General features: G+C 41.7%; 1 protein-coding gene across 1 annotated transcript; it reads left to right on the forward strand.

Moving 5' to 3' along the window:
• Nucleotides 1–3: 3 nt before the first annotated feature.
• selenoi (selenoprotein I) lies at nucleotides 4–11,710 on the forward strand. The gene is made up of 10 exons (XM_070849400.1): nucleotides 4–195; nucleotides 2,693–2,761; nucleotides 3,298–3,406; nucleotides 4,225–4,299; nucleotides 6,100–6,362; nucleotides 6,986–7,094; nucleotides 7,180–7,228; nucleotides 7,313–7,493; nucleotides 7,635–7,814; nucleotides 8,417–11,710. Exons 1-10 carry the CDS (start codon nucleotides 139–141, stop codon nucleotides 8,522–8,524), a joined length of 1,200 nt encoding a protein of 399 aa, XP_070705501.1. The 5' UTR covers nucleotides 4–138; the 3' UTR covers nucleotides 8,525–11,710.
• Nucleotides 11,711–12,034: the final 324 nt, after the last annotated feature.

Genomic DNA, 12,034 nt, shown 5'->3' on the forward strand with positions numbered 1-12,034 from the left:
GTTTCGACATCACCTCACCCGGCGTGAACGACAGCGGCCAAGCTAGATGGTACTTCGACTCGGCAGCTAACGTTGGGGATTTGCATTTCCAGAGGAAGACGATCCGTTTATCTCACCGCGGAGCCAGACTTTTCCGTCATGGCTCTTTACGAATATGTCACTCAGGAGCAGCTGGCGGGCTTCGACAAATATAAGGTATGATCAATAGGCTGTAATAGCCTGTTAGCAGCTAGCCATTGATCCCACTGTGTGTGTGTGTATGTGTGTTTAAACGCTAACATAGCTGTCACGATCTTCAGGGTGCTTCCCCAGTAAAAGAGAGAGTGTGTGAAGGTAGTGTGAGTTAGATAAAGTGGTGCCAGATGCTGGTCACACATCCCATAGAAAATAAAAGCGTGCTCCACTATAGCTCGCTTTTAAGTGGGTGGTTAGTTGTAACTAGTTAGTTTTAATTTTGCAGTCTGCTGCTAAAACACACCCTTGGAGATGGGAAGTATTTAAGTCAACTTCACACTTGTAGTTTGTAGTGTTTAACGTTAAGCCACAACTTTAACATTGACTGTCTGTCCTCTAAAGTACAAGCATTATACAGGCCATTATAAGCCTGTTGAAGAAAACAAAACAAATAATATAATTTGAATTTTTAATTTTAAAGATACTTCTTAAAAGTCAGTGTGAATTTTGGGACTCAATGTCGGTGACTATTATATCATTTTATTTTGAAAGTAATTACCGGAAGTGTCATTGTTTACAATGTCTCTCTTGACATGGGCGCAAACGTGCTAGCAGCTAGCTGCTCTTTCTCTACAGCAGTGTTTGGCTATGAAAGAAGGGTTTCTTTTGTGTTTTCACACATTTCAGACTCCCCTGTTTCTCCAGCCTGTTATAAAATGTCCTGGTCTTTAAAGTTTGGTTGCACTGCAACCACAGAAGAGAGAGAAAAGCATGTAGCTGCAGCAGTGAACTAGTAAGGTGAACCAGCTCAACTTGAACCAGCGCACTGAGGGCACAACGCCGACAGACAAGCGAAATCAATTTAGTGAGAATCCCAGTGACCATGAACTGGTGTTGCAGAAACATTTGAAACAGTACCGCCCTTTCTGCATGTCACACAAACCTCAGAGTGTTCAGTTAATTCCCATAAAGATGAGCATCAATGTGGCAGCACAGACACAAGGAGCCTGTTGTTGTCACTGGCTATGGAGGACAGTAGAAAACAGGGGTGGCAGCTATCCAGCAACACAAGACAATTCAGTTTTTAAAAAAGGAGGTTTAATTTGACATGGGCACTGTTTATCAATGTAAAGTTGAAGTTTGCAGGCAAGTGGTTACGAGGGGTCCTGATGCCATGTGTACTGACTTTGTGTGCTGTTATTTTAGTTATAAATAGGAGCCACGGTTCATTTTACAGTTAGAATATAAAGTTAGATTCCTGTAGTCCTTAGATGACACAGGCATTGGTCATTCAGGCTCTCTCATATACATCCTCCTGATTAACTTACTGTGTGAAACTGCTCCCCTGAGGTTTTTATCATGAGAGACCCTTTTCCAATAATTGCCTTTTAAGTGGCTCACTTCGTGCCTTAGTGACGTGGAGCATCGGTGGCTGGATGAGAGCGGAGGATGACAAATGTCAGAGAGTGAAAGTAGTGTGGCTGCCTTTGGCACAGTGTTTGAACTCCTGAGAGGAGCACAGATACGAGCATGCAAGTGGAAAACACATCTGAGCGAGAGATTGTTCCACTGATTGTGTCGCTCTGTGTTTTTATGCTGTCATCCGTCTTTGTTCCTCTCACATTGTCTGCCACACTTAACAGAGGCTTAACTTGTGTCTTGTTTGTTCAAGATGAGAGTGAATTACAGCCGAAGGGTCTGTTTTTGCGCATGATGAAGCGCATCGGTGGTTGTTGATTTGAGGAACACACACTTTTTTTGACATTACACAACATCATGACTATTTTGATCCACAGTGGATGTTCTAAATGAAATGTTTCAGCGTTGTCAATATGTCTGTAATCAGTGATTATTCGTTTGTTTTTTAAAAATTCAAATCTTGATAACAATCTTATTTACACATGACACAGTGCTGTGTAGTTCCCTTAACCGGTGTCCTTGGTTGGCCGTTGAATTATGAGCACATGATTGTCATAGTTAATTTGAATTCCAAACAGTCGACTGCTCTTGAGAGAGCAGTCCAGTTAAAAATCAACTATTAAACCTCACGTGGTCGCTTAAAAATGCAGAAAACCCAGTCCTCTTCCTCGAGAACTAGGAGCGAGAATGAGATCTAAATCTAAAAAATCGAATTCAATCACAGGAAACAGCCCTCAAAGAAGACTGGCATCAGAGAGGCAGCGTTTACTCTTGAACTGGAGAGCCCAGCATAACAAAACACACACTTCTTAAATTGTATGAACACCAGTGGGGGTACATTACACTGTAGCACGCGCACATGCTCGTCATGCCTGGATAAAGTAACAGAGGCTGGAATCAGGTTTTGATCTGCATGATGACAGGCCACTAAAATTACCCAGTTAACAAGTTACATGTGACACAGAGCTGGTATTTTTATTTTATTGATTTGTAGTTTTTCAAGCATTTGCTCACTTGCAATGAGATAAGATTAATCAAATATAAAAAAAAAACTGTGTTTGACGATCACGTCCTGACTGATTAAATTGTCTCTTTGCAGTACAGCGCAGTGGACTCGAATCCCCTGTCTGTCTACGTCATGCACCCTTTCTGGAACTTTGTTGTGAAGGTGAGAAAGACCTGTTCAAGTGTGTGTGTGTGTGTGTGTGTTTTTGTGTGCCTGTGTGTACACGTACATCATTAATGAGGTTTCCAGCCGTCTGCTGTGATACAGTAACAAGACGGCCTCACCCACCGCAACCACCCCGTCCATTCTCTTGTGTCCAAACACATCAGCCTCTGATTGTAATCGCTTGTGCTGATCTGTGTTGTTTCGAATGCAGTCATGTACCTGATCAAACGCATGGAACGTTCTTTTCTTAGATATGTGGCTCGTTAAAGACACTGACTAATGTATCTACTTATCTATAACAGGCATTCATGTGAATTTCTGCGTGACGGTAACCTGATGTTCATTTAGCTAAATCCCCAGAATGGTCTCTGCCTGACAGTTATGTAACTGTGCTTAAAGAGTGACAACACTAATTACTGTCTGGTTATTTAATCAGTGTCTGTATTATGATGAGAAGACTGTATTTAAGAGCAAAGTGACATGTTAATTAACTGTTGCTATCTTTTTGTCTCTGCCCATCTCTCTCTCATCAGTTTCTGCCGACATGGCTAGCTCCAAACCTTATTACGTTTACAGGCTTTATGTTCCTTGTGTTGAATTTCGTCATGTTGGCCTTCTACGACTTCGGCTTCACTGCCTCCGGTAGGTCCTCCGCACCACTTCTTTCCCCTCTAGTTGTGTGAGTGAAAACCAGAAGATTGTGTGTTGTTTATGAAAGGCAAAGTCCATCTGTCACTGAAACTCCCAGTGCCTCAGGGTAATCACTAACCCATTACACACACACACACACACTGAGCCACTACTGTTAACACGTATAACAGTATCTCTAGAACATAAACAAAGGCCGACATACAACTCTGTGAAGATAGAAGATCCTTTTTGCAGACAAAGGCACACTTAGTTCAAATCAGATGCATACAGACATGACTCTTACTGTAATCCTTACAGTCACTACAGAGACAGGCCAAAATGTTCTCAGAAGAATATTTACTGTCAGGAGTCAGTCCTTACAAGAACAGTCAAACCAAACTGTGCACACATATTAATGGTTAACAACAACAACAACAACAATATTAACTTAATTTCCACTGCATTTTTCAAAACAAAGTGACACAGTCCTTTATAAGGTTAAAACAGGATTCAAAACAATTCAGGAAATGACGAGAATCAGAACAGACACCTAACATACCACGAGACGCTCAATAATAGACATTAGAACAATAACAGTAATAATGAAACCAATAAGACATGTTGGGGAAAAAAGGAGTTGTGGCAGCATTGATAAAAAGGCTTGTTTTAAAAAAGCAATGTAAAAGATATCACTGATTCTACAAGCCTCAGATCTCTGGAACAAGTTTTGACTTTTTAAGTGAGAAAATTGAAAATCCCTACAGCTAATTTACGGCTGTCAGTTTTTCTCTGTGTTTATGTGCTGCATATGTCCATTATTTGTGTCTCAGCTGCAGGACAGGAACACGTGCCTAGTTGGGTCTGGGTTGCTGCAGGGATCTTCAACTTCTTGGCCTATACACTCGGTGAGTCCTGATCCCTGCGACCCCTGTGTGTTGTTTTGTTCTGACTTCTTGAGAGGCTCTGGGGAAATTCTTCCTAATGGAATGTATTCTGCACAGTCACCCTTGAACTCGTACTCACGGTTTCAGTTTCTTTTTCTGATTCTGATACTGTCTTACTGGCTAACCACAAAACTTCACACCAACCAGCAAAACAGTCTACACCTCTTGCAAAAGCAAATACTTCCTGCAGAACTCTTCAGACACAAACCATCATTTGAATGAGCGTGTGAAGCATCAGCTACACACTGACAGTGTAGATAAGACACTTTTTTGTCTGTGTGCAGTGTATGACAGTCTGCAACAACGTTTTGTCATACATGTAATGAACACACACACAGATACCAAATTGTTTAAAATACGGATGTGTACTCCGAACAGAACACTAAAATCAAAAGATTTTTTTCTCAAAATGTTCTAACACTTCAAACAAAAAAAGCGCAGTAGAAGAAAACAAAAACAATTGTTTTATGAATAAATAGAACAGAAAAAAAATGAGGCTAAATCTTTTGGCTAAAGCTCTTTGGGTCTGAACATATGACGTCATGCACATCACATGTGATGTGGTCTTGAGCCAGGCAGCGGGGAAAGTGTCGCCTATAGTGTCACATCCAGGCCTGGTGTGACCCCTGATCCATGTCTCTTTAGTAGGATTCAAGAGAAGGGAGTGTGTGGAACACTACAGGTGATGAGCACCAAAGCAAACCAGTGGAAACTAACATTGTCCTAGATGATAACGTACCTGGGCTGCTTCAGAAGCAGTCTACTGTTGAAGGTGTCCAGGCACGTGATGATGTGTGGAGTGTTGTATGGCCATTTTGACTAATAGCTGGACACAATTTTACATTTGCATGAAGTGGGATGTGACAGGCCTAACTGACAGTGGATATGTTGAATGTGTGTTAACTGAAAGGGATTTTCTTTTGAGGCAGTTTTTTTTTTCTCAGGAGTTGGTGGAGAGCACAACAGAGCAAAAGAAAGGTGAATATTGCATTTGATCTGATGGCCAGAAACGACACTCCAAATGAATTAATATGTTGCACATCAGCGTGATGTGTATTTGCTGACATGTTCACCATAACAGCTGTAGAAGATGAGCTTGAGTCAGTGTTGCGTTTCCAGCTTGTTCCGCAGACCTCAAATGGGCAAAAGCTTAAACTTGGTTTAAATGGTTAAACCATGGTTGTGCTGCAAGTCAGGAAGTGATGGGACTATTTGACTGATTGGTTGGATTTTTACCATTTGGTGCGATCACCTGAGGCATTTAAAGGAGATTGTTTGCAAGATACTGATGTGACTGCACCACACCCCACTTACTCCTCACCCCAATACTTCAAGCAACATTAGTCATCCCTTAGTCATTCCCTCTGCGTGTGTCTGTGTGTATATTCGAGTGTAGACAAGTGCTCTGCGACTAAAGTCGGCTAGACATCCTGCAGACTGGCAGAACCGTTAATATGAAATAACTTTCCATATGGAGTTTCTAATGAGGATGTGTTTGCAGAATGAATGCTTCCATGTGTGGATGAAACGAGTGAAGTCCAGATCAGTTGCTGTGACAGTGAATTCAGTTCAGTGGTGGGAGACGGGAATGTGGCTGGTTTTTAAACCCGGTTGTACAGTTATGTGAGTGTAGGCAGCAGCTATGGCTGAGTGGAAATGTCAGTCATGTAAAAAATTTGTTAGCCCTGTGTATGTTTTTGTGTTGCTATAATACATGTGCTGCATGTAATGATCCGTGTCTGTTTTTTGTTGTGTGTGTAGATGGTGTTGATGGTAAACAGGCTCGCCGCACCAACTCCTCCACGCCACTAGGGGAGCTGTTTGACCACGGCCTGGACAGTTGGGCCTGCATCTTCTTCGTGGCAACCGTCTACTCCATATTTGGACGAGGGGAAAGTGGCGTGAGCGTGGCCACACTGTATTACATCCTGTGGGTGGTGCTGTTCTCATTCATTCTATCTCACTGGGAGAAATACAACACAGGCATCTTGTTTCTGCCCTGGGGATACGACATCAGCCAAGTGGTAAGGACACACATGGAGCAAGACGGGAAATAACATGAAATACAGATTTGACTGTTAAGGCCTGGCCCCTTAGTTACTGTTGCTATGCTAGTCAAACATTTTTTGAGGAGAATGGGTCTTTGAATTGAGACACAGGCACAAAAAACCAGGCAACAAATTTCCGACCAATGGGCATCGATTTTCGTTTTCTGAAATTACATTTGTTCCTAGCAGATCTTATCAGCCAGCTGATGTTAGCCGTCTCTAGCTGACTTTTCCAGCTGACTGGTTTCAGAATGACAACCCTGTAAAATGGATCTTAAGTATGTTCTTGATGGCTACTCACACGATGAAATGGTAAAAGTCTGTGGCTAAAGCTACACAACGTTAGCATCCTCACCGCCTCACTTGATGATCCATGAAGACGACGTGTAAATAAATGAAGAGCACTGTTCTTGTAATGCAGCTGAGAGCTAGTTAGCGTAGTAACATCAAACAACAAAAAGTAACATCACCTAAATTATTTTTTATTATTATTATTTATTATTTATATTATTTTTTTTTAATGCAAAAAAAATGTAAAAAATGCTGTTTTATATATATATTAAAAAAAATCTGATGCCTTCGGTTTCATCTCCTTTCAGACAATCTCGCTTGTTTACTTGGTCACTGCGGTGGTTGGCGTGGAAAAATGGTACCAGCCAATCCTGTTGCACTTCCTCTACAGAGACCTTTTCACCTTCATGATAATCGGTGAGCTGTGATTGGTCACACTGAATACATACAATACATTCACCAGCCGAGGCAGCCACAGTAATTAATGTTCTTTGATTCCCAGCCTGCTCCTTCACTGTGACTTTACCCATGAGCCTCTACAATGTCCTGAAGTAAGTCAACTTTTCGTTAGCGGTATATTATATCGCAGTGTTGTTATTTCACGCAGCGCTCTGAACTCTCTGAACTTTTGGCAGAGCTTACCGCAGTAACACTCTGAAGCACAGCAGCCTGTATGAAGCCTTCCTCCCTTTCCTGTCTCCTGTCCTCCTCTTTGTCTTGTCCACCACCTGGGTGGTGTTCTCTCCATCCAAAATCCTGGAGCTGCAGCCCAGGATCTTCTACCTCATGGTGGGGACAGCCTTCGCTAATGTCACGGTGAGCGCCTGCTGATTTTTCACACACACACCAGTACTCTTTTGTCTTTTGTGCTTCTGACAACCACACAACACATAATTGTCTGTATTCAGCTGCTATTATACTTCTATTCATGTGTGAATGTCTGTATTTATCTTGCAGTGTAAGCTGATTGTGTGTCAGATGAGTAACACACGTTGCCAAGCGCTGAGCTGGCTGTTGATGCCCATGATGGCTGTGGTGTTGCTAGCGGTGACCGGGGTGGTCGCCAACGAGAGCCTACTGCTGTGTCTGTGGACAGCTGCTGTCATACTAGCACACATACACTACGGCATATCAGTGGTAAGAGCAAAAACACACACACACACACACACACACATACACACACACACAGTACCTATGTTGATTAAAGAAATAATCTGTACAGTAAATCAATATTTATTTATATAGCACCAATTCACAACAGCATTATCTCAAGACACTTTCCATAAAGAGCAGGTCTAGACCAAACTCTTTAATTAAGAGAGAGACCCAAAGATTCAGGAATTCAAAATGAAGGATTCAAGAATCCCCACATGAGCAAACATCAGATATTATATTAAATGTGTAGCTACAGTTAGCAGCCAATTAGCTTAGCTTTGCATCAAGACTGGAAGCAGGGAAACGGGTCATCAGAAAGTACAAAAATCCACCTGTCAGCACCTCTAAAGCTCAATAATTAACACGTTTCGTCTTGTTTGTTTAATTGAGTGCAAAAACTGAAGTGCAAAAATGTGAATTTGCTGGAATTTTTCTGGCAGTATTTCTATTACTTGTAGTCCTGCTTCTAACAGGTACAGTAACTCTTTAAGGTCATGGGCTTAAACAAAAAAAAAAAAATCACATTGTTGTTGAATCCACACACAGATTTGAATATGGTATAATAATGTTTTATTCCATTGCAGGTACAACAGCTCAGCAGCCACTTCAACATCCAAGCCTTCTCTCTGAAGAAGCCCAGCAGTGACTGACAGGAGGAGGAACGAATCGGCTTGAAAGAAGCTGAGGTTTAGGCTCCTCTCCTCCTCGGCTTATCGACACTTCACTCTCATCACCACGGAAACCGCATCCCCTCCCCTCCATCTATGAGGACACTGCAAGTGGAATGGACTGTGGCCCTTACACACACGCATACACACATTCGCACACACAACCAGCCGAACTCTGTTTTCGGGGATGGGGCGGGCTTAGGGGCTCTGGCTTCCGTTATTGGTGATTGGCTAACCTGGTTGAGCCAATGAGGTACAATTGTTTCCTACGGAAATGTGCTTCAGCCGTGAGGACAGGAGCCATGCGAACACACACAACCACACACACATTTATGTACAATATTCTGCTTTCGTGCAGATAATTTCTATCTTGTGGCGGGTATTTCAGATACAAACACAGCCACAGACACACACGCACACACACACACACACACAGTTGCACTCACATAGTATTATGAATGTATAATATGCCTTGGGGAAACGCCATTTAAGTTTTATTATATTAACAGGAATGCCTCAAGTAGTGTTGTTTCAAACTTGACCAAACGTCTAAATTCTGGCCACATGTGTCTCATACACCCTCATCTGTGTCCAGACTTTAAAGGTTCAGTCAGCTTTTTATCATTGGGATGATTGTCAGTTGGAAAATCCCACTGATATGTTAATAGCTATACATATACTATATGTGCGAAGGGTTTGGGGCATTTTATTTTCAAACTGAATGATTAGTCCTGTAAAACATTGTATAAATCTCCCTCTAATTAATGTCTCACTCTGCTCTGTGGTGACGGTTGTCATGAGCTAACAGAGTTGAATTTTGACTGACCAGGGTGACCTCTGACCTTTTTGAACTCGACTAACGTTCCACTTTGACCTCTCTCTGAGCACTGGCCTCCCGGCTCTCCCTACCCTCTGAAGTGTTGTGTCTTCATGCTGATTCGCTCGGTTTTATTTTACTTTTTTTTTTTTTTTTTTTATATATACACACATATTTTGTTTTATTTTGTTTGCCTGTCGCCATGGCAGTGGTTTAGTTGCGCAGCGCTTGAATGAAGAGTGCGTTCAAAAACCGTTATCGGAGCGAACTCACTCTGAGGGAACAAGCCGTCGCACAGGACACCACAAATACCACAACACAGCCTGGCGTCAACACACACACACACACACACACGCACACACAGATATAATCTTACCTTTTATACTGTCTTTCAGATAACTTGTGTGTTTCTTAGTTTTTTTGTTTTTTCTTTTTCAGTCTGTTAAACACTGTTCCTGTGTGATTCAAACGATGTTTCCATGGTGAAGATGGATATTTAGTAGAGGCTGCAGAATGGACTTTGTTTCTCATTAAACTGGTTTTCACAGCCGGGCCAGTTAAGATTTGACGGGGCTTTCTTATCATCCCTGTCACTTCTCAATGCAAATATCACTCATTTTCTTCATGTTACAACAGCAACAGTTTCATTGTGGTTGCGGTTTAAAGGAAATACGTTGTTTTTTTTGTGTAACCTGTGACATGTCTTGTCTATCTGTACTGGACTCCAGTGTCCATTGACACTCAGACAGAAAAGTCCCAGCTACGCTCAAGAGCTTCACTAAACAAACCGATTTGAACCTAAATGATCAATGTGGAACCAAGGCGAAGGGATGAAGGGATCCACAACCCTGTCTTCCTTTTCACCAATATTTTTTAACTCTAGTTCTCACCCAAACTGGAACCACAGTCTGGTGGGGATCTGGTTTACATGTCACATCTCTTTAACCTGTACAAAAGGAAAAAACGGTTAGATCCAGCCAGCTGAAACACTGGTCCAGTGTCTGGGTCTCAATGTTACTGAAGGAAAATGAGCATAACATGACTGAAAATAGCATCTTGTGCCGCACGAACAGCACGTTCACTTGTGAGTTTTGATTGTCAGCTAACTGACTGAACATGAATCTGAATCATGTCGTATACAGTGGATCGCTGCAATAAAAGCTTGACGCTAATTTATGATTAAAAGGTACATAGGCAGCCTTAGATACAGTGGGAATGAAAAATAGAAAAATACACTTGGATCTTTGTGGATCATTTCTACAACTTGACCAGAGGTTTTGCACATAAACTGTTCTAGAGCAACGCTGAACATTGAGACCAGAGCCTTGTAGAGTCCCTTCATCACTGGGAGAAACAATGTCAGATCTGAATCTACTGCCATAATGCCCAGTAAAATAGCCCATTTTGGTTTGCAGTACTGCTGCGCTGGGGAAAGCTTGTATGCAGTCATAAGCACATTAGGATTTACATTTGATTTGTCGTTAATAAAGCCCCCACTCGTGTGACTTTGGAGACCGTAGATTGTAGTGACGTGAGAACAACTGTGACTGAGATTTCACCACCATAACAGTGAACTGTTATCCTGGTGGGTACATGCACTGTCTGGGTATGTGCAGATCTGTGTGTTAATGTATGGGTAATACTCTGTATGTGTGTGTATCTGTGTAAATACATATTATTTCTTCATTTTTAGTTTCTTTTTAAATCTACAAGTGGGATTGTTATCCAGTAAGCTGACGTCTCAAAACATGGGGCAGATAACTTTTTAGGCCAGGGGGTGATTATCGTCAGCTGGAAACAAAGCAAAGCTACAAAACTTTCTAGGTAGCAGTTCCTAGATCAGACAAGGTTTTTTTTTTTTTTTTTCATCTCTGCTGCTTTATGCTGCTCTACTGGCTGATTGGACCTGGTCTTTTCTCTGGGGTAGTTTGGAGAGGGGACAGGCTCAGGGTGCAATTACTACAAACAATGCTAAACTCAACATGGGATTTCATATCATAGTGACTGAAAAATGTTTGCTGGGTGAGAAAAATCGTGCCATTCAAAGAAACAAACAGACAGAAATATCAGAACAAACCATAACAAAAAGTGAGATTCTCATCCAGCTGGCAGGCAATTTCATCCGTTTCTTCAGGATGAAATTTTAAATTTTTCTGAGGTTATTTTCTGGGCATTTTTTGTAGTGTGCTGCTCAGCTTCACTCACCACTTTCTAGGAAAACTGTTTGAATCCCCCCTGGATCAATGAACCAAGCTGTTCAAATTGTGACTAAGTTGTTGTATAATGCTGCCCTGGCAAACACTCCGGGGCTTCAGTGTGGCTACTTGTGATGTTGTATTTAACCAGCAAAAGAAAGGACTGTCCAGAAACAAATAAAAGTGAATTTTCTTTAACCACTTCATTGCGTCGAAGCTAGAAACTTTATGAGCTTGACTTCCTTTAATATCCACTAGAGATCAGCAGTGAGCAGCGTTTGGCCTGATGTACTCTGTGCTATGACTAGTAAAGCCTTTACATCTCTAGTAATTATTTCATCACCTGTGCTATAGTAACAGGCCATGTAGATATAAAAATGTTAAACTAAACCTCACTCCTTCTACCTACCTGTTGTTAATGATTGTTCATCATGAATAATTCTACACATTGTGGCTTTAAACCAAAGTATGAAATCAAATTTGAACATTTGGAGGCCTATATCAGCTGTGAAGAGCCGCAGT

The sequence above is a fragment of the Pempheris klunzingeri genome, chromosome 18 (genome assembly GCF_042242105.1).
Source record: "Pempheris klunzingeri isolate RE-2024b chromosome 18, fPemKlu1.hap1, whole genome shotgun sequence".
Classification (NCBI taxonomy): Eukaryota; Metazoa; Chordata; class Actinopteri; order Acropomatiformes; family Pempheridae; genus Pempheris; species Pempheris klunzingeri.